Consider the following 22,560-nt stretch of genomic DNA (forward strand, 5'->3'; position numbering starts at 1 on the left):
TGGACATAATCCATATCATATGTAATATCATCTATATCTATGAACACAGATTAATCTAATCTATGAGGAAAAATGCTGTACACCTTTGTGCCATTATTTCCCATCATATCATTACACAAAGTCTGGTCAAATACCAATCATTTATTTCGCTGCATACAGTACATGAAATAGATATTATTCAATTAACTCAAAATGCAAAATGAAAATAATCGCACATTACATTTTTTTAGTTCCCATTTGTCTATGGAAGCAAACATACACATCCAAGTAGGCCATTTGTACAGTACATATCTGTTAACAGAAGCATGTTCATACAGAAGCATGTTAATTTAGCTCACAGCATGTAAAATTTGAAACAAAATACAATTCTCACAATGCACAAATGGTTAAATTTTTTCAGCATATATACAATTAAAATCAGCGACTAGAATATTTATTGTGCAGCCCTCAGATGACCTCATGTGTCCTTCAGAGCCAGCTGGACATCTCTTGATCAAACTTCTGTGGATCTATGAAAGGCTTGTCGATGGATTTGATCATCAGCTCACCGCAGTAGACACACTCGCACGCTATGATGTCATCAATGTCTGACTTGATCTGCTCTCTGCTTCCCTGGCCCTTGCCTAAGCTGACCGTATCCTCCTCTCTGGGCTTGTGCCTAGATTTGGTGGTCTGTGTGGTCGCTGCCAGCTTCTTCTGAAGCTCCTCCAATTTACTCTGCTTATAGACAGAAAGGTGAGGAATGACTTCCTGAAAGAGGCAATCATAATGGAACATATGTCCACACAGGAAGAGATAGAAAGGTCGGTTGAGCAAGGGGAAATCACAAGTGGCACATTTTTCCTGAGACTCCACCACTCCGTACTTGTTCCTCATCTCCTGGATGTCATCACGAATACGTTTGGCACTTTCTGTGGCCTCCTCCATCTCTTGTTTCAGCTCCTCTATGTGTTGATTGTACTCTTCCAGGGAGTTGCAAATTGCCTCTTTGAAGTGATCTATTGTAACAAAGTCTGGAAAGAAAGGCAAGATGTCCTCAATCTTAAGCAGGTTGCAACTGGACAGACAGTTCATTGCCTTCTTGACATCTTTTTCCTCCTGAACCACATGGCGAGCAATCTTCAGCCACAGCTTCTTCCTCAACTCCTCATCATCCTCTGGAAGGTCAGCACAAGACTTGGCCAAATCTACATCCACCTAAAGAGATAAATATAGCCATATTTTGTTGTTTGAAAAAAATTTAAGTGTATAATTATCCTTAAACAAACAACCTTCATCCTTCCCTTGGTAATTTTCACCTGAAACGCATTAAAAATGTAATTTAAAAAAATGTAGTGTTCATCTGAGTGGTCCAATACCTCAGGACTTTTGTTGCACTTGAACCACGAATACACACAGAAAAAAAAAATTACTGGATTAGAGTAATTTATTGTGACGTCGCTGTATATCGCGTTTAATTTAGCCCACCACAAACAACTCTAAGATATTTTTAAAAACATTTAAAACAACCCGAACACATCCATATACATACACTGTTATATATTTTGTTCAGTTGGGTACTTACAATATCCCAAATGTTTCCAACTATTTGTAAATTGTGAGAAAATTGCTATTTTAACTAAGGACCGGGACGTTTCAGCATAGCGTTTGAGCGAGTTGCCTGTCAATCGCGTCATATCTGCGCTACCCTTGGTTTTATTCTGCAGAAGCGCTTTTCTCTTAGCAGTGTGAACGTGTCATAGCAGCGCCGAGCGAACGCACAGAGTACCGTCATAATTTTAAACACACTTAAATGTATCTTAGGCCCCATTTACACTGCATGGTTCAAGTGACCCAATTCCGATTTTTTTACTCTCATGTGGCACAGATCTGATATGACATGTGAACGTGTAAGCAGTAAAAAAACGCATGAATTCCGATCTCCTCAGATCCGATTCAGGCTTCGCTCATATGTGGTAATACATCGGATATTAATCCGATTGCGTGCATTAGCGTCTGCCATGTAAGCGGTCAAATCGGATATCCCCCAGTAAATGCGAGTCGTACGTCATTGAAAAAAGGACGGAGGCGAATGACGTCAACTCAGGTGGACACAAACTGCGATCCAGTGTTGCCAAGTCCGCGGTTTTCATGTGGCATTGGGCTACTTTAACACAGTTTTGAGTTGCAATTGGATGGGTTTTGTTGTGAAAACCTGGCAACCCTGTCAAGGGCTCTCCTCTTTTTCTCCGCCTTAAGAGAGAAATGTTTTGCCGACTTTAAAGATGTGTGGAACAGTGCAGACAGCAAAACATTGTGCAATCATTTTGTCTGCGTCCATTGCATATCGTGCTGTTTATCTTTCTTTCACCGGTTAAGAACGTCTTGGGCTGTTTTGCCAGTGTAGCCTACAGTGTAAATGCAAATATCGGATACAGGTCGCTTATGAAAAGATGATGTAAGCGGGTCGTCAAAAAAATCGGATATAGTCACCAAATCGGAATTGTGCATCAAGACCTGCAGTGTACATGCAGCCTATTACAATAAAAAGAGCTGTTTTACCTTATAATCATGACCGGAAAAAGCGGAAGTGCGAGCGCCTGGCGACTGTGTCCTGTCTCGTCATAATAAAAGTCCCGGTGTTCGCAAGGTGGTTGTTTGTATAACAATCGCTTCAGCGGCCGTGCTCAGCTCCACAACACTCGGTCCTGCTTTACACTACAGTAACGTTAATAACTGCATCCATGAACATGATTTCTGCCAGTGTATTTTCCACCGGCTGTGAGGTGAAGACCACGTCTCAAGATACTGCGCTCACACTTGGCGTCATCAAACTACACCTGTAGTGGACGGAAGGTTGCATAGTGCACCTTTAAACAATTTTGTAAATAAATAATAATAATAAATCAACTCCGTAGCGGATTCCAAGTGATCATGGGCTTAGGGCGTTTCAGTTCAGTCCATTGCAAAGTTTCCACCAGTAGTGGGCACTCATGCAACGTAAGCAATGACGCACATCCAAGTGAACGAGACGGAGGGAAGTTAGCGAGTGAAGGGCATAATAAAAACGAACTGGAATACAGCACTAGTACTCAGTGGAACAACACTTTTGCTCCAAATAGAGCTATAAGGCCATCTAGTGGCAAAAGTCATGAAATATAATGTTATATTATTTCTTTGCCACAAGAAGTCGGCACAGACTTCCAAGTTTTTTTGTAATTTAAGTTGAAAGAATGTTTAGAATGTGCTTATATTGTATAATTTATTGATACATTTAAAAAAAAAAAAAAAAAAAAAAAAAGTATAATTTTATGGCTTCATGACCTGCTTTTGACCCGCGAGGGAAGGATTTGTTACAGGATAACAAATTAGGAAAGGCAAGGGAAGGATGAAGGTTAAGGTAAATTGTTGTGATGCTTTATTTTATTCTAAAATCTATTAATTCAAAATTACATTAAAATGCAATTCACACATTTAAAAACTTGTCCCATCTTCTATGGGGGGGGTATAAAAAAATGGGATAAAAAAAACTATAAAAAGAATCTTAGTATCATAATTAAGGGGAAAATCATTAAAACTTCATGCAGGCTTAAAATGATTTTAAAATGATTTCCTATTAAACAGAAATGAAAGAAAATGTCAAAGCACACATACTTGTAAAGCAAGATCCACAGCTTCCTCATATAGCTCCATAATCTTGTAAACCAAGACACAGGCCTGCAGGTACCCATGTTCGGCACAAAGGCGCAAGGCGTATTTTAAGTCGTAGTGGATATCGGAGACGTGCGTTCCAGCTTGTTCAAGGTACCGTAACAGGGCATCCGGCTTATGTTTGGCATAAAGCGACAGTAAGTAATTGTGAATGGCCTCGTCTTTGACGTCCAGCTCATACACACAGAACTCCATGTACCGGATGGTCTCCGTTATCTGCTGCATGCTGCCCATTTGGCTGTAGTTCACCAGGGCTGGGATCAGATTCTTCGGATCCAACCGATTTCCCATCTGAATCCACGCATCGACCACCTTTTTGGGGATGTGCTGCATGAGGACTGGAGAGAACTTGTAGAATAGCTTGTCATCGCAGTGTTTGGAAAGAACATCTAAAGCTGCACTGTAGTCATCATGCTGGCAGTGATGAGATACAACACGCTCATAATCTTGCATGATGACTGAGAAATACACCATGTTATCCACGTCGCCGTGGCTAGCGAGCAGGTCGTAGATTGTGCTGCGGTTGTTGTAGAAGCAATCTTTATGTTTGGGGCTTTTAAGAAAGGTACGGAACTCTTCACGGGTCTCTAGAAAGAGGTGTTGTTTGCCGTCGTCGGCCTCCAGCTGACCGAGCCGGTTTAGATAGAGTTCAGTCAGCCAGGTCACCAGCAAGGTGATCTGAGTCTTCTCACTGGTCTTCAAGTTGATCAGCTTCTTAATCAAAAACTCTTTCAAGGCTTCGTCCTGCTTGGCCTCTATGAACTTCAGCGCAATCTCCTCAAAGTAATTCTGAGTGAGCGCGAAGCATTTGGCGCTCTCCAGGTAGCGCTTGTTCTGGAAGCAGTGCTCCGCCTCCTTGGCAAGCACCATGTCCAGGCATTCTGGTCGGTCTTTGCAGTACTCTTTAGCCAGGTCAAACTTATTCATGTTCATGTACATCTGCCAAACGTCCCGTGCCTCTCTCTGGATGTGGTAGCGAAACACGGCTTTCTCTGTGTAGATCCACACAAGCCCTGTGACGGGATCTTTGATCATCTTTTTCAGCGTGCCGAACTTGTCTGGAAATACATCTTCATGCACAACCTGCCCATTCAGAGTGCATATACCCCTGACACGGTCAGGAAGCAGCAGCAGGAAGTGAAACTGGGTGAGTACTATAGAGATGGGCTTGACAAAGTTTAAATCAATGTCTGGTGTGTATTCCCACACCTGAACATCACTGAGAAGAGAGTCGGGCCGCACATAGTCCAGCTGTCCATACAAGACCCCGTTGCCCATCATCCAGGCAAAGGACTTGGGGCAACTGCGCAGCTTTGACGTGTAGAATGTAATCTCACTGTAGCCCATATTGACAGGAAACTCCTGGAAGCTGGGTAGGAGATCCTGGTTCTGGGCAAAGATGGAGCTGAACCCCTGCTGCTCTGAACCCTCGGTCAGCCTTCCTACGAACTGGAACAGCCGTTTTCGTGTGGTCGCAACGATGAAGTACTTGGATTCCAAGCCACGCTCCACTTCGAGGCAACAAACCGGAGCTGGTTTGCCATCCTCTTCCAGGGAATGAACCTGTCTGAAGTACTGGTCTGGGTTGGTGTTGAACAGGCTGCCCTCTGAGGCAGAAATCTCCGCTTCAAAGATGATTCCTTGGCTGGTGCCGACCAGAATTGGCCCAGTGTTGGTCTCTGAGCCAATTAATTTGTTCCAACCTATGCTTTCAATCAGGTGGCCTCTCCATCGTGATAGACCTCGGACCTTCTGAGTGTTTCTGTTTAGGTATACGCATTCGTTTGTGGTGAGGCTGATGACTAAATGTGATCCTGTAAGAAAATTGAGAAAATGTCATTTTTATACACTGCATTAAAAAGAAAATATTTGAAATAGAGATGCAGCAATGTATTGGCTGATAAAAGCCATTATTTTCACTATTGGCCTCTGCCAGCAATTTGATTTCGCCCGGCAACTCAGTCTGGAAACATGTACATTCATTTCTACTGCTTCTGTTACGGGAATCGATCACAGACTGGCTTATCCACCTATTGGTGGGTTTAACACGATGACAGATAGAGAAGTGATGGGTCGTTGCCCATTGATCATGCCTCATGTGGTCTTATGTGGTTGAAGGACTATCCAATTGCGTACAGAGTCATTCAAATAATGCCAGTTGATCACACCCTTGTTTAGTAGAAAATACAGAGCAAACCTCCCAGACCAATGTTTAATTATAAATTGAGCTAATATTAATGAAAAGATCTGTTGCTAGAATATAGATAACATGTTGAAAGTGAGACATTTTGAAATGTCAAATGCCAAATATAGGCTCATTTTGGATTTCACGAGAGCGACACATTCCAAAAAAGTTGGGACAGGGAGCAATAAGAGGCCAGAAAATTTAAATGTACATATAATGAACAGCTGGAGGACCAATTTGCAACTTATTAGGTCAATAGGCAACATGACTGGGTATAAAAAGAGCCTCTCAGAGTGGCAGTGTCTCTCAGAAGTCAAGATGGGCAGAGGATCACCAATTCCCCCAATGCTTCAGCGAAAAATAGTGGAGCAATATGAGAAAGGAGTTTCTCAGAGAAAAATTGCAAATAGTTTGGAGTTATCATCATCTACAGCGCATAATATCATCCTAAGATTCAGAGAATCTGGAACAATCTCTGTGCGTAAGAGTGAAGGCTCGAAAACCATACTGGATGCCTGTGATCTTCAGGCCCTTAGACGACACTCCATCACATACAGGAATACTACTGTAATGGAAATCACAAAATGGGCTCAGGAATACTTCCAGAAAACATTTGATCTGGTGATAGTCAGACAACTATTGGCCATCAGAGGTTAAAAAAAGCAGATCAAAAAGGTGGTGAAAGGAGTGTTAGACTGCAACTCATACTGTGTGTGAAGAAAATCTCTTGCATTGAATTTAGGGCAAGTTAACGTGACAATAAAGCATAAACAATTCACCCATAGATTAAGCCAGGGTTGCCAGGTCCTTTGTTTTTCCCTACACCAAACATTACTTTTGGCGCTTCCCATCCAACAATAACAAAGATAGTTACTTCTGATAAGAAAAATGTTTCAGCTTTCAAATTCTGTCCATTTTATCATGAAATTAAAAAAGAAATGGTGTTTTGACGTTCTTGAATATGACGTGACAGATCGCTGTAGCACCTCAGTTTACAAAAGTAGGTCTTTACTTCCACTTAAATGCAAGTTATATCTCGAAAAAACTTGCATGAACATAAGAAGAAATTATGAAAGATACAGTACAACTTGCTGTCTCATGTAATCGCTTAGTATTTCAATTGCGGAAAGAGGTCAACAAAACAGCTTTTGAACAAAGTGTCACCAATTAACCTCAGGACAGTTACACAGTGTTGACAATTTGTTAATAAGCTATAAAACAGAACACTAGATAGAAGCACATTTACTGTTACAGGAAGGGTCTAATGCCATTTCATGCATTCTGACTTTTTTACACTAGCCACGTTTACATGCACACTTTTTTGTCATTCCGATTAAAATCATTCTGATTGAAAGATTCAGTGGACTGTTTAGGTGAGACGTTATCTAAACCGATCTGGCGTTTACATGTGCTGACTTTCAATCGTAGTCATTTTGTGACATGCATCAGATGTCTCAGTTTGTCTACCGCATCAGAAATGTCGACGCAGTCTTCTCCAGCAGCTGGAATTTGTTTAAGGGGGGGTTAAACACTCAGTTTCAGTCAATCTCATGTCAATCTTGAGTACCAATAGAGTAGTATTGCATCCTTCATATCTCCGAAAAATCTTTAGTTTTATTATATTTATAAAAGAAATATACGCTGTACCGAGTCTTTCCGGAAAAAAACGAGCGCCTGGAGGCGTATCATGTGGGCGGAGCTAAAGAATGACGATCGTGCACAAAGCGGTGACGTCCTCAAGCGTGGAGAAACCCACGGCTATCGATCAGATTCAACTAACACATATATGATCCAGAATCAGATCCAGAGGCTGAAATAAATTGAACAGGGGAAGCAACAACAGCAGGACGTCCGTCTCTGTGGTATGTACTGTATTTAGTGGCCTGTCAACATTTGTGTGTGTTTACTCGCAGTTTATGAGGACATGATTTGGTTTATGGACTATTGTATGCTGTGGCAAGGGGGGCGTGGTTCAGCGAGGTCTGCAGCGGGAGAGAGAGCCGCGGGACGAGCGGTAAGTGAGTGGGTTGGACGCAGATTAATAACACCTGTCTCTTGTTCCAGTAATGAGCGCGGAGAGGGTATAAAACATCGGAGACCGAGGAGAGAGAGAGGGACTGCTGACGCGACACACACACACACGGACATTGAGACACGTAACACGTTGACCCGGAAGCGGACGATTGAACCGGAACCCGGAAGTGACTGAGAAAAATACACACTGGCAAAGAAGTGTGCAGAGACTGAGTTTTTGTTGATAAATAAAGAGCGTCAGCAGTCAAGCCGACCCCCCTTGTCCTCTTCCTTCCTCACAAAACGAACTTTATCACATATGCGACTAAACCTTAGCAGTAGCAAGCCAAACAGTTTTGCACATCAGACTAGTGTAACGTTATACATAGAACAACAATAGAGTAACCGTTAGCGCCTTTGAACGACGAAGCACGCTTTGTGAGAATGCTAGGTTTATGTTTGGGTGGTTTTACAATAAACAAACTGACACCTATAGTGGTCAGCTTATCAAATGTATTTAAACACACTCCATAGATCTCATGCTCCATTGATAAATTAACTAACGTTATACATGATCGTGTCGTTTACTGATGTTTACTCACGCGACGATAGCCAACAGCATAGACATTTGAAGCAGTTTTACTCACCGCCTGCTTCCAAAGCAGGATCGTGAACCTTTATCGTTACCGCTCCATCAAAAACACACTTCTTTGGTAACTGTTGATTTCGTGAAGTCCTGTGACAGCAGTGACCGTGGAGATCCACTTTTGCGACGCGACTGAAGCGATGTTGTGCCGCTTCCCGTCATTTCTGCATTCAAATCGGTTCAAAGGCAGCGCTGCCTTCCCGGAATACTGTGCTGAAGTGTTGAAGTCGCTCGACGTCACCCATAGGAATAAAGTGGAGCGCGTTGGGACAGAAGTGTTCACGGGCGACTGGATCTGCACGGACAACTGGATCTATGTTTATGGGCGTGCATTTCCTCTCTCGCTCTAGTCACGTGTGCGCGCACCCTACCGGGAGAAGAGCCCGTACGGCCCATACAAGGACCTTCCGCTCTATCGACGTCAAGCCGACCCATACTCGAAAAAAACTCTCAGAAACTTGTGAGAAACCGGAAGGAGTATTTTTGACACAGAAATACTCCATCTAACGTCCAACATTAGTTTTCGAAACTTTGTCTATGTTTAGGATGGGAATCCAAGTCTTTAACAGTGTAAAAAGCTCTATGCATGAAACAGCATTTGTGTGTGTGTGTGTGTGTGTGTGTGTGTGTGTGTGTGTGTGTGTGTGTGTGTGTGTGTGTGTGTGTGTGTGTGTGTCTTTAGTTCCGCCCACTGCATGCCTGCACAAGCTCAGCTGTTTTCAGACAGAATCAGTACAGCGTATGTCTTTTTAAAATATGATAAAACTAAACTCTTCTGAGATATGAATGACTCTATAGGTACTCAATATTAACATGACACTGGCAGAAACTATGGTAAATGGACTGGTAAATGGACTGCATTTATATAGCGCTTTTATCCAAAGCGCTTTACATTTTTGCCTCACATTCACCCATTCATACACCGACGGCGATGTCAGCCATGCAAGGCGCCATCCAGCTCATCGGGAGCATGCTGGGGTTAGGTGTCTTGCTCATGGACACTTCGACACTTGGTCAGGTGGAACCGGGGATCGAACCACCAACCTTTTGGTTTGTAAACAATCTACATGAACCACTGCCGCCCCAGTGCTATGTGCTAGAAACTGTGTTATGTACCCTTTAATTAAAGTTTGCAGCATCATTTAGGAGATTTTCTTTATTTACTTAAAGGTGCACTGTGTAAATTTTAGCAGCATCTAATGGTGTAGTTGTGAACTGCAACCACACACCGCTCACCCCTCCATTTTCAAAGCTAAATTCAGTTGTTTTTTATTTTTAGATATAATAATATATACAGCTCCTTCTCAAAAAATTAGCATATTGTGATAAAATTCATTATTTTCCATAATGTAATGATAAAAATTAAACTTTCATATATTTTAGATTCATTGCACACCAACTGTAATATCTCAGCTCTTTTATTGTTTTAATACTGATGATTTTGGCATACAGCTCATGAAAAAAATCGTTAAAAAAATTAGCATATCATGAAAAGGTTCTCTTAACATAGTAGAAACATCCAGAGCCACCGTGCACAGGCGTGTCCAGGAAATGGGCTACAGGTGTCGCTTTGGGCTTCAGAGAAGCAGCACTGGACTGTTGCTCAGTGGTCCAAAGTACTTTTTTCGGATGAAAGCAAATTTTGCATGTCATTCGGAAATCAAGGTGCCAGAGTCTGGAGGAAGACTGGGGAGAAGGAAATGCCAAAATGCCTGAAGTCCAGTGTCAAGTACCCACAGTCAGTGATGGTCTGGGGTGCCATGTCAGCTGCTGGTGTTGGTCCACTGTGTTTTATCAAGGGCAGGGTCAATGCAGCTAGCTATCAGGAGATTTTGGAGCACTTCATGCTTCCATCTGCTGAAAAGCTTAATGGAAATGAAGATTTTGTTTCTCAGCACGACCTGGCACCTGCTCACAGTGCCAAAACCACTGGTAAATGGTTTACTGACCATGGTATTACTTTGCTCAATTGGCCTGCCAACTCTCCTGACCTGAGCTCCATAGAGAATCTGTGGGATATTGTGAAGAGAAAGTTGAGAGACGCAAGACCCAACACTCTGGATGAGCTTAAGGCTGCTATCGAAGCATCCTGGGCCTCCATAACACCTCAGCAGTGCCACAGGCTGATCGCCTCCATGCCACGCCACATTGAAGCAGTCATTTCTGCAAAAGGATTCCCGACCAAGTATTGAGTGCATAACTGAACATAATTATTTGAAGGTTGACTTAAGGTTGAAGGTTGACTAAAAACACTTTTCTTTTATTGGTCGGGTGAAATATTCTAATTTTTTGAGATAGGAATTTTGTGTTTTCATGAGCTGTATGCCAAAATCATCAGTATTAAAACAATAAAAGACCTGAAATATTTCAGTTGGTGTGCAATGAATCTAAAATATATGAAAGTTTAATTTTTATCATTACATTATGGAAAATAATGAACTTTATTAAAATATGCTAATTTTTTGAAAAGGACCTGTTACACTCAAGTAACACATTGTATGCAAACATGTAAACTTCACATAAGGGAGTTTTGCATTAACTTCTAAATCATAAAATTATGTTTTTACTCCAATTTGCTGATGAAATATAATCATTTATACACAGTGGCTGTCATTTTCATGACATATTTATTTAAACATACTTTAAAGGTCCAGTTTTTCATGTGTTTTTGAAGCTTGGATTGTGTTTACAGTGTGCAATATAACATGAGTTCATGCTTCGCGTGTAAAAAAAACCCAGTATTTTTCACACAATTTACTTATTTGTATACCGCTGCTTTCTCTGTCTTAAAAACATCCTGATGATTTCCTTGTTCCATAAAGTCCCTCCTTCAGAAATACGTAACGAGTTCTGATTGGGCCAGCGCTTCCCGTGTTGTGATTGGACAGCAGCTTAGCTCACGGTGCCCAGAAAGGTCCCGCCTCTTACCATAACGGGGAGATGCAAGCGCCGAATGCGCGCTCTTCTCCACGTGGGAGAACAACAAGACCACGCCCCCTTTTTTGCGTGTTCTTGTGGGCGGAGGGTTTGTCAACAAACGGTTCTAGTGATGTCATTACAGCAGGAAGTACAGGGATGTAGTCCAAACCGGACGTTCGCTGTAGGCTTTGAAAGGGAACTTCTGTTAAATAAAAAATCTCGATAGGCATTGAACTTTGAGCTTTATAATTTTACAGGCATTATTTATGCTCTAACAGCAACATTACACACTAACTAAAGTTTGAAAGATGGGATCGCGAAGAACAGGACCTTTAAATAATCAAGACATTACTAACAGGTTAAGTAGAAAATAATGAATAGATAGGCTAATATAGTGCATATATTTAGCAAAAGAAATTATCTGGCGAACTTAATAGCTCTGGACTCTGAATGACTTCTGAGGAAAATGTAATGTTGTGTGACATTGTTTACAAGCATTTATTGGCATCTTTCTGGCGTTGAAACACTGACTGAGCGATAACACGACATATGATACATTTTAGTATTACATTCAAGCTGTAATGCACCATCAAAATTCAAGAAGAAATGATCGCGTTCACTGGCGCACCGCACATGCCGCACAATAAATACCATCAAAACGGCATTTATCGTTTGCATTTCTTGATAAAATGGACAGAATACATAATATTTTTGTGTGGGAACTCGGATTTGAAGTATGCTCAGTGTGTAAAACAAGCCTACTGTTAACTCTTAAAGATTGCATTTGGTACACGTGTGCACCGTACTTGAATTCCTGTACCGAAACAGTTCACAAATAAGTGTACCATTGTATGTAGATAGAAATGGCTAATACTAAGGTAATAAAAATATAACTGTTAATTATGTAAGGACATGCACCACTGAAAACATAGTTATGTATATTATATTGCATTACTGTCAATAGATCCTCATAAATATTACACAATGCATATTTAAGAAAATCAAACTATCTGCAGATATCATTCTGAATAATCGGCTATTGTTTTGGCAGAGAAATTTAGTATTGGTGCATCTCTAATTTTAAGCAGTTTAACAATGATTAACAAGTTTTAAAAAGCCAGGCCTGTGCTTTTGATCCGGGTTACAGCTGGTATTAAGATTAATTTTGAGTGATCCATCACTCAGTCAGTGCTTAAAACAGATGTAAATGGACTTCAAAATGTTCTGTGATCCGATCACTATCCGGTTTTTGTTAAAACTTTAAATTATGGCATAATTATTGTTGATAAATATGTACCATTGACTATCAAGTTAATCTTGCCATTTCGACAAAACCTCTTCTATGTCAGTGAGAACTAGCTGACAAGTTAAAAAAGTTAACAGAAAGCATAAAATTATACTTTTTGCAAAGCATAATCAATGCTTGTACTTCATGGAAAATGCATGTTATTACCAATAATAATAATAATAATAATACATTTTATTTATAATGCACTTTATATTAAACAAAATCTCAAAGTGCTATACCAGGTGTAAATGCTGGTGTGTCTCACCTGACCATTTGTGATCGGATCACCCAAGACGGACCTTAATACTCAGTTGTAAACAGAGCATTTGTCTCTCTCAATGACATGTGCTGGAGAGCTTTACATGATGTAAAAATAAAATATCATATGAAAAACACAATAAGCATTATATTTATGTGAGTTTATTCTTGTGTGTGCGTTTCCAAACGTTTAAATAAAGAGCTAAAAATATATGTTACCCTAATTGAGTTCCCCAATTCACATCGGTTAAGCTACTTTGGGATTTTAATTTCAAGGGAAATCTAATTAAATTACTTATGTGCATTTAAATCATCACACAAGGTGTGAACTTCGACAAGTGATTACCTGTAGGATCCAGGAAAAGTCTGTGCACTTTGCTATCATCCTTTCTTCCCAGTTCAATCTGATTTGGCTGATCAGGTTTTCCTAGATCAATTCTGAAAGATGTATGTCGACATAAGAATCAATTCTATATATTTTGAAGCCATGTATAATGCAAATAAAGCATAATTAGAAATAGATCGATAACAATAACACAAATAAAAGGCAGATTAAGTGATTTTAACCTACTTTAACCGAACGTGACCTGCAGAATAAATATGCATTTCAAAGAGAATTGCCTTTAATGGTCCACATCCTCACTGCTAGTCTTTTCACTGACATTAATCATTCATTGCACGTAAACTTATTAATGCAAAACCTATTAATGGCGATGGCACATCCCAATTAAACATGTGTAGATAACATAGCCTCGAGAAAGAGCTATTTTACCTCAGAAGGGTGTCTTTCCCCAGACTCATGCATAGCTGGTTGTTGCACACAGAGAAGTGGTTGATTTTTTCGGGAGGTGAGAAATCGATGCGCTGCTTGTTGAAAATGGGTTTCTCTTCTTCTAACCTTACATTCACAAACCCTGTGAACGAAAAAGTCAAATATCACACACCGACTCCAATTGATGATGTTTGCATTATCCTAAATTCTTAAGGTTTGTACCTGAATGAGTAATCCCGATGTTGGCCGCTGACACACGGCTGTGTTGACGGATGTTCTGAGAATCTTCATATTGATCCAGAATAGATGCCATTGCAAACGATTAAATATTCACAAAACTACAGTATTTACAACAAATAACTTACTGAACCCGTGTTTACATTGCACGTAAAGATGTAAAGTTACTCTATCAACTGTTCCCAGTCTTAACACGCTAGCATGTGAGCTAAACGTCCTGTTCAAAAGCGGTTTTACTGCCAATGTCCCCGTTTTGTGCTAAGTAAAATAGAAAAAGAGATTAAATATATATAGCGGATTAAATATATATACGGAGCTTCAAATTATATTTTATGTATCAATGATGACAGCACTGGAAGAGCTATGTTGTGTGCGTTTCTGTGTTGGTCAGCTGATGAATATCATGTGATACCATGACAGGAATGTCACTGTTGTTCTTTATCTGTCCACGCGGTGGAACTGTTTAGTTAAGGATTGATTCTCATTGCAATGACATTTTGTCAATGATTTGCGTTTATTGGTTTGTTTCAAATTTTGCGTTCTCCCGCCACCAAACTATGGAGGCGAAACCTGCAAAAACAATAAATGATTAAATGCGCAAATAAACAAACAAATAAATAAATCTACACAATTTGTACATAAATGCATAAATAAATACATTTGCAAATAAAACCACATATTCCTGCATAAATAAATATATAAATAATTAATTAAATATGCGTGGAGATAATAAATAAAAAGAATGTTAGGGGAATACATGTTTAAAGGAAATGCTAAACTAAAAGTTGATCTTTTTATAACATTCACAACATTCGTTTTGTTTATTTAATTATCTATCTCCACGCACATTTGATTATTTATATATTTATTTATGTCGAATTTTGTGGATTTATTTATTTATTTGCATTTTTTTATTGTTTTTTGCAGCTAGGTTTCGTCGGTATTAACCGCCGTTGTCGTGTAAAGGAACGGCCAGAACGTATTAAAGTTTTCTGGTTTCAGTTGAAAACGGTGTCGTGTAAGACAAGAGAAATTAATCAATCAAAAACTTAATCTGGACAATGACTTTCTTAGAGCTGCTGTACAGTCAAAACAATATTTGTTGCATTAACTTTCTTTTATCACTATAAAGCTGCTTTGAAACAATCTGTTTTTTTTGTGTGTTTTTTTTTTTTTTTTTTTTTTTTTTTTGTAAAAGTATAAATATAGGGGACTTGACTTGTTTACTGATTTATTTTTTAATTTAGCATGGCAACCAAACATCCAGATCCAAAGACTGGTCTAAAAATTGTTTTTGTGTTTTGTTTTTTTTAATAGCCTATAAATAAAGAAATATTAAAGCGCAGACTGTCTTATTACATTCTAGTCAAATGACCAGGGCTGCATGGGCTGTATTTAATATTTAAAAGGTCTATTACATTTCTTCAGTAGTTTCACATACCATCATACAAAACACATTATTATTTTCACTTTTTAGAAAAGTCTTAGGCTACAGTTTGTTTCGATGAAAATCATTTCGTTAAAATCGTTAATTGGCTTGATCTGCACTCAACAAACCAAAAGATTTGTGTACTTTCCATTGATGCCCCCGACTGTGGTGGGCGTGGCTATGCAAAGTCAAGCCTCTTCATATCGCTCACTGATTCAAAAGGCAAGAGAGGTCCCGTCACAGATCAGAGATCAATTCAGCTTTTGAGCTGCGAAAGTAATGAGTCACTCATCAGTCTCAACAAAGACGCCGATCAATACTGTGGAGTTTAAAAAGTTTTCCTGAAGACGTTTCTTCTTGGCTTTAATGGTTGGACATGCCACCTCAAATGGATTACTTTTACCACGAGTCAAGAGTTCCGTCCGTGTGTTTAGAGCAGGACGACGCGCTGGAGCCTGCGATCAGCTGTATGCTGGTTGGGGATGGCGCGGTTGGGAAGACTAGTATGATAGTCAGCTACACCACCAATGGATACCCCACGGATTACAAACAGACAGCGTTTGACGTCTTCTCGGGTAAGTGTATGATCTTTGACCCCTTTTTGGTGATGATGGGTAATTTATTATTAATCAAGGGGAAGAAAACATAACTTTTTAATAAAAACTTTTGGTTATTTAGGACAAGTTCAGGTCAATGGGACCCCTGTGCGGATTCAGTTGATGGATACGGCTGGTCAGGTAAGGTAACAGTTTCATTTAAAATGTTTATAAGTTGTGTAGTCTGTGGTAAATGTAAAATATTGGATAACATTTCGAAGTGTAGACTTTGTTTAAAATTCTGTAAATTGTAAACGTTTAAAAATATGTACAGTATTATCATCGTTCAAACGTCTGTAAAGTTGAATGTGGACATTTTGATAAAAGTGTCATTTAAAAAACTAGACCCAATGTTAAACAAAAGTCTGTTAACTTCGTCACGTGTTCTTATCTATCTTTGTCTTTGACTTGCAGGAAGAATTTGATGAATTCAGAGCGCTGTCTTACGCACACACGGATGTCTTCCTCCTCTGCTTCAGTGTGGTCAACCCCACATCATTCCAGAACATTACCAAGAAATGGATCCCTGAGATTCGTGCGTGTAACCCATCCTCCCCCATCATTTTAGTTGGAACACAGTCAGACCTTCTGTTGGACGTTAACGTTCTCATAGACTTGGACAAATACAAGGTCAAACCTGTGTTCAGCTCAATGGCACAGAGCATCGCAGAGAAGATCAGGGCCACAGAGTATGTGGAGTGTTCGGCCCTGACCCAGAAGAACTTAAAAGAGGCCTTCGACGCGGCGATATTCGCGGCTATTAAACACAAGGCCAGGAAGGTCAAAAAGCGGAGACTGTCGGACAGACGAGCTAAAGCTTTTTCCAAATGCAGCTGGAAGAAGTTCTTCTGCTTCATCTGACCCTATGGGTCATGCGTGAACTGTTTATACGAGATATTAATTTATTTTGGACAATATGTGTTTACCTACGGTCGTTTAGCTTTATTTTATGGGCGGAGTTGTTTGATCTGTGGAACTTCCCTGAAACGTTTCAGTGAAATTTGAGAGCTGTTGCTCAACAACCTGTATAAGTAATACATGCTGTAAGATCTATAGACCCATTATGAAGAAAGATTACAGAAAACTACTCTTTATTGTTCACAAAGAGCACCCACCATATGTAAATGAATGAATTTGCATGAGCTGGTTAGCTGCCTATTCAAAGCTTGAATGGTGCTCACGTGGATGTCTCTGATGGTCGAGGGGACAAGGGCGAGTATCTGTCTTATCTCTTTTGTGTCAGACGCTACTTAGACAGACTCTTTCATATGCAACAGCCCAAACTAAAGCCGATGTGTGAGTTGTCTCCTCTTTAGGTGCTTGTGACTATAAGTCCCACATCACGCTTACAATGATTCAGCCTGTCCTCCTGATAAATCTTAGCTGGGAATTGTCTTGCAAATTGGCAAGATAAGATTATTAGGCTTGTGTGAAAATGGTTTCCTGCTTCCGGGTAAAAAATTGGCATGGTTGTTCCTGGTTTCCTAAGACGGGTTTAGCGTCCTCTCTTGTGCGACTGTATTGTGAGAACACACACTCGGATGAAAGCAGAACAGCCCAGCCCGTTTTTTGGAGCCGTAGCTCGGTTATGTTTATTTTTTTAATCTTTTACTGACAGCATGTACTTCTCACAGTAAACAGTGCTGTCTTTGTTATAAATGTGCTTCTTGTGGAAGATACCTTTTTTTTTTTAAATGCTGTTTGTTTTTAACAGTTCTGTTTTAACAGTTTTAACTGTTCGGTTTTGATGCCTCAGGCAAGAAGGATGTATCGCTTTCAACATTTTATCTGTTTGTCTTCACTGTTTTGCCTTTTGATCAAATTCAAGCAGCACTTTTAAACAGCTTCTCCTTCAGTGTTTTTTTGCATCGTCTAGAAATCAATTTTAAGGGCAAAATACATTTCCAATGCTGTTTTTACAAGGCAACTATCCAAGTCCTCTTTTTATCCATCTTTAAGTGTTATATGTGAAAGTTGTTTATTTACATCATCTTAAATGTTCCTCTTAAATATCAAATAAATGGACAAACATGATGAAATTGGATATCGTTTCTTGATTTTTCTAAGCTCAGTTAGGCTACAATCTAAGCAATTACACTACCATTAAAAGGTCTGGTTTCACAGACAGGGCTTAGATTAAGCCGGGATTAAACCTCAGTTGAATTAGGATATTTAAGTAGCTTTTATAAACGTGCTTTAGAAAAAAACCCTTGCATGCATCTTGAGTCAAATGAATGGCTCTTGCATATTATAAGATAGTCGGTGTGCAAATTGCTTTCAGTTAAAACAGCTCAAATTTTAGTCTGGAACTAGCTTAAACCTTGACTGAAACCAGGGGAAAAGATTGCAGTCGTAAGAGTTTTTAATGATTTTGTCTTTTATGTTACTAGACTTAAGATTATTTGGTCATGAATACAGTAAAACAGTGAAATATTAAAACCAAATACTTGTTTTCATTCATGTGGTGGTAAGATTTCAGCAGTCACTATGAAATAGAAATATTTTGTGACTTTATAAATATATTTTTTGTCAACTTTGATAAATTTAACATATTCTTGCTGAATAAAACTATTTCTTTAACCAGTTTAATTCTAATTCTAAACTTGCAAATTTTGATTAAAATATTGAAATGTTTAAATAGGTTTTCCTGTGGGTATGAGAGCAAATACTGCTTTGCTTGGAAATGCTGTGCTACTAAATTATAGACATGGCAAACAAATGTTAGAGATCTGAATACACTCCTCACACAGCATGGGTACTTGATGTAAATGGTCCTGCAAATATCTTCAGAGGGTGTAAATGAGACACACAGGGAAGTGTCAGGTACTGAAGGAATATGAATGCATTGTGAACTCTCAGTTCTCTGCTCCGAGGTCTCATGCTGTGACTTTGAGCTGAGCTCAGCTGAATGTGGGAGAGGATGTCACTCACGTACCCTTGAAGTGTAAACCCAAGACAAAGGGCCTGTTGCTGCTGTATGTACTGTTCAAACTAAAATCAGATTGTTATAATTGCTTTCCTTTTTTCAAAATCCTTACATTTCTTTCATTTTTAAGAAAAGAAATACAAATATAAACAAAACTCCTTAAAATCCATTTTTCTTTCTTTCTTTCATTCATATGTTTACTTTAAAACTCGGATCTCTGTGGGAGTGTGGGAGTGTCTTTATCAATCTCCCTCAAACTTTTTCCTCTTTGTGGAAGTTGTGAAAACACTATTGTGGTGTTTTTCTTTTGCTATTTGAGCAAATGGGAACACAAACAATATATTACATTTTTGCATTCACTGCTGTAAACCATTGCGTTTAAAATAATTAATTGGTTTGAGTAGAGCCAACTCAAATGAAACACATTAGTTCAAACAAATAAATTTTTAGAGTATTTAGAACTTTTTTTTTTTTTGAGTTCTCAAAACTGACACATTTGAAGTACCGTATTTTCTAGACTATAAGTCGCTCCGGAGTATAAGTCACATCAGTCAAAAAATGCGTCATGAAGAGGAAAAAAACATATAAGTCGCACTGGACTATAAGTCGCATTAGGGCAGAGCGGGAGCCGCGCGCGCATGCATGCACCCGCTTGCATGCACTTGCTCGCGACCGCTCACTGTGCATAACCGAGTAGAAGAAAGAAAGTTTGAAGTGAGTGAGAAACTTATGACGGACTGGCAAAAAGCAGACGTTGCTTTAACTGTAATGAAGAAAACAAAGAAAGCTAATCGTGGACTGTAAGCAAGATGGCCAGAGCTGGAGGAATGATTCCACAGACGCTTGAACTCTCTGCCGGGAGAGGCTCAGCCGCGCGAGACAAGCGCTGTGTGAGTCGTTCTCGGCTGCATATTTTACTACATGCAGTTTGTAATTTGCAGAATAAGATTTTCTTTATTGGGGCATTTTGTTTGTGTTCAGTCTTTCTAAGTTGTTGTCCATAAGTTAATATTTCAGTTAAGAGTTTTTTTCTGTTTTCAGTTATTTTTTTCAGGGGTCGGCTACAGGAGCAGCACAGAGCGCCCTCTCGCGGCTATATGTTTATTCTTGTCAGTCAGTATGAATTACATTTTATATATAAGTCGCACCTGACTATAAGTCGCATGACCAGCCAAACTATGAAAAAAGTGGGACTTATAGTCCGGAAAATACCGTAATCTGAATTGTGTTTTATGAACTTGTTTAGTTTATAATTTGAACTCAAACTGGGCTGGGATTTATATTTCCCAGCATGCTTTGTGATGACACTCAAAAATAAGTGTTACAGTATGTTATTTTGTGCAAGATGTTAAGTGTAAGATTTAGTGTTTAATGTTTTGTTATGCTAGTTCAGAAGAGTTTCTGTTATTTGGGGGGGGTTGGGGTTACCAGCATGGTGAAGAGCCTAGAGAACAGATATAGAACATATGAATGAGCATGAGAACAGATATATTTTAAACGTAATATATTGCCTCATTCAGCAAGTGCTATGCTAATGCTAACAAAGCATTGTGTAACCAATTAGCAAGATGGCATTAATTGAATAAACTAGTCAAGTTTCCACTACTAAAATTAATGCAATTTTAAATGTCAAATTACAAAATAAAACATCTGCAAGTTCTGCTTACTTAAACTTTACATTTCTTAAAGGGGGGGTGAAATGCTGTTTCATGCATACTGATCTTTTTACACTGTTAAAGACTTGGAATCCCATACTAAACATAGACAAAGTTTCAAAAGTTAAGGTGGACGTTTGATGGGAGTATTTCTTTGTCAAAAATACTACTTCCGGTTAGTCATAAGTTTCGGCAAGTTTTTTGAGATCATGCGCCCCCATTGACGTTAGTGGGGGCGGAATTTCCTTGTATGGGCCTTACGGACAATTCTACCGGAAGCGCGTGAGAGAGAGCGAGGGAGAGAGCGAGGGAGAGAGCGAAAGCAACAGGCTATGCCCATCAAAACGCTGGTTTGTAGGATGCTGGACAGGTGACAATTACACATAGCACATAACAATGTCACCAAAAAAGTGGGTTTTTGGTTGCCAGACCAAGACAGTCCTGCACAGATTCGCCAAAAACCCCGCGTTAAGGCAACAGTGGATGTAATTTGCTTTTCCGGATCAGCAACTGAGTTGGGCGAATGTTTATATCTGTTCGCTGCATTTCGGTGCCGACTGTTTCATAAACAAGGCCCAGCTTGACGCCGGCTTTTCCAATCGCCTAATGCTGAAGGATGGAGCAGTCCCAACGATAAAGGTCCTAACGTTAGAACCGCAGGCTGTGAGTAAGAGTGCTTCAAATGTCTGTGTCTTTGCCTATGCTCATCAAGTAGCCCAAACATGATCACGTATAGTTAATTGATCAATGGAGCATGCGATGTGTAGTGCGTGTACATTTGTTTAGCTGGCCACTATATGTGTAACTTTATGTTTGTGTATTGTAAAAGCACTCCAAACAACAATACACAAAGAGTGGGGAAATATGTTGAACTAAATAAGCGCGCTTCTTCATTCAAATGCGCTACTATTCCGTGTCTATCTATGTAAACACTAGCCTGCGGTGCAAAACCAGTCCGCTTACTAACGTTACAATTGTCTACACAAACCACGCGTAAACACACAAACACACGTGCACAACTGCACTTCCCACATGTACACCTTCAAAGACAAAAATACGACGATATAATTCAAGTATAAATATGTAAATAACACAAGCCGCTAAGCATATTATATAGTTAGTGTATAACTTGTAACTTACCACATACAGACGTCCTGCTCTAGTCGTTTTTGCTGCTGCTCCTGTTCAACTGCAACCTCTGGGTCTGATTCCGGATCATAGATGTATGGCTGTATCTGATTAAAAGCCATATTTTTTTTTTGAATAAAGTTTTTTTACCGCTGTTAGGGATGACGCACTCGACTCAACACACAGCGCGCTGCTGCACACGTCATTATTTAGCTCCGCTCACACGACACGCCCCCACCCGCTCGGCTTTTTTCGGAAAGACTCGGAACAGCGCATCTTTCTTATATAATTATTAAAAAAATAAAGACTTTTCGGAGATATGCAGGATGCAATGCTACTCTATAGGTACTCAAGATTGACATGACACTGACTGAAACTGAGTGTTTCACCCCCCCTTTAACTTAAAAAAATGTAGGCAATTTTTCCTCAGAGATGAGGCATTGTTTTGCCAACTTATTCGAGATTACAGTGCAGACGTTTACAACGACGTCCGCTTCTGAGAAACTCGGAAATGTGAAAAGGGTCTATTGCCCAAGTAATGGCTGACATCAGTACCTATTTAATTGACAAAAGCCACATAACAAAATTGTCATGCACTGTAAAAAGTGATCAGCTGACAACTTTAACAAAGACTTTTGCCTTAAAATGATTAAGTAATAAACTTCATGTATAATTGAAAAAATTAAGTTATGCGAACTTGACAATTCCACATAACTTAATTTTCTTCACTTACACATGAAGTTTATTTACTTATCAACTGATCACTTTACAGTATGGGCAAATGATGGTATATTGGGCCCATTTGCGATAAAGATTAT

At 39.5% G+C, this 22,560-nt stretch overlaps 2 protein-coding genes across 2 annotated transcripts; one reads left to right on the plus strand and one right to left on the minus strand.

The window, feature by feature from the left end:
* Positions 1-121: 121 nt before the first annotated feature.
* vps18 (VPS18 core subunit of CORVET and HOPS complexes) lies at positions 122-14,424 on the minus strand. Its single transcript, XM_067417482.1, has 5 exons — positions 13,994-14,424; positions 13,772-13,913; positions 13,346-13,437; positions 3,634-5,504; positions 122-1,197 (listed from the first exon to the last, which is right to left on the minus strand). The coding sequence occupies exons 1-5, from the start codon at positions 14,082-14,084 to the stop codon at positions 469-471; spliced, it is 2,925 nt and encodes a 974-aa protein (XP_067273583.1). The 5' UTR covers positions 14,085-14,424; the 3' UTR covers positions 122-468.
* Positions 14,425-15,658: 1,234 nt separating this feature from the next.
* Positions 15,659-18,072, plus strand: rhov (ras homolog family member V). Its single transcript, XM_067417483.1, has 3 exons — positions 15,659-16,012; positions 16,116-16,174; positions 16,448-18,072. Exons 1-3 carry the CDS (start codon positions 15,814-15,816, stop codon positions 16,892-16,894), a joined length of 705 nt encoding a protein of 234 aa, XP_067273584.1. The 5' UTR covers positions 15,659-15,813; the 3' UTR covers positions 16,895-18,072.
* Positions 18,073-22,560: the final 4,488 nt, after the last annotated feature.

The sequence above is a fragment of the Pseudorasbora parva genome, chromosome 15 (assembly GCF_024679245.1).
Source record: "Pseudorasbora parva isolate DD20220531a chromosome 15, ASM2467924v1, whole genome shotgun sequence".
Classification (NCBI taxonomy): Eukaryota; Metazoa; Chordata; class Actinopteri; order Cypriniformes; family Gobionidae; genus Pseudorasbora; species Pseudorasbora parva.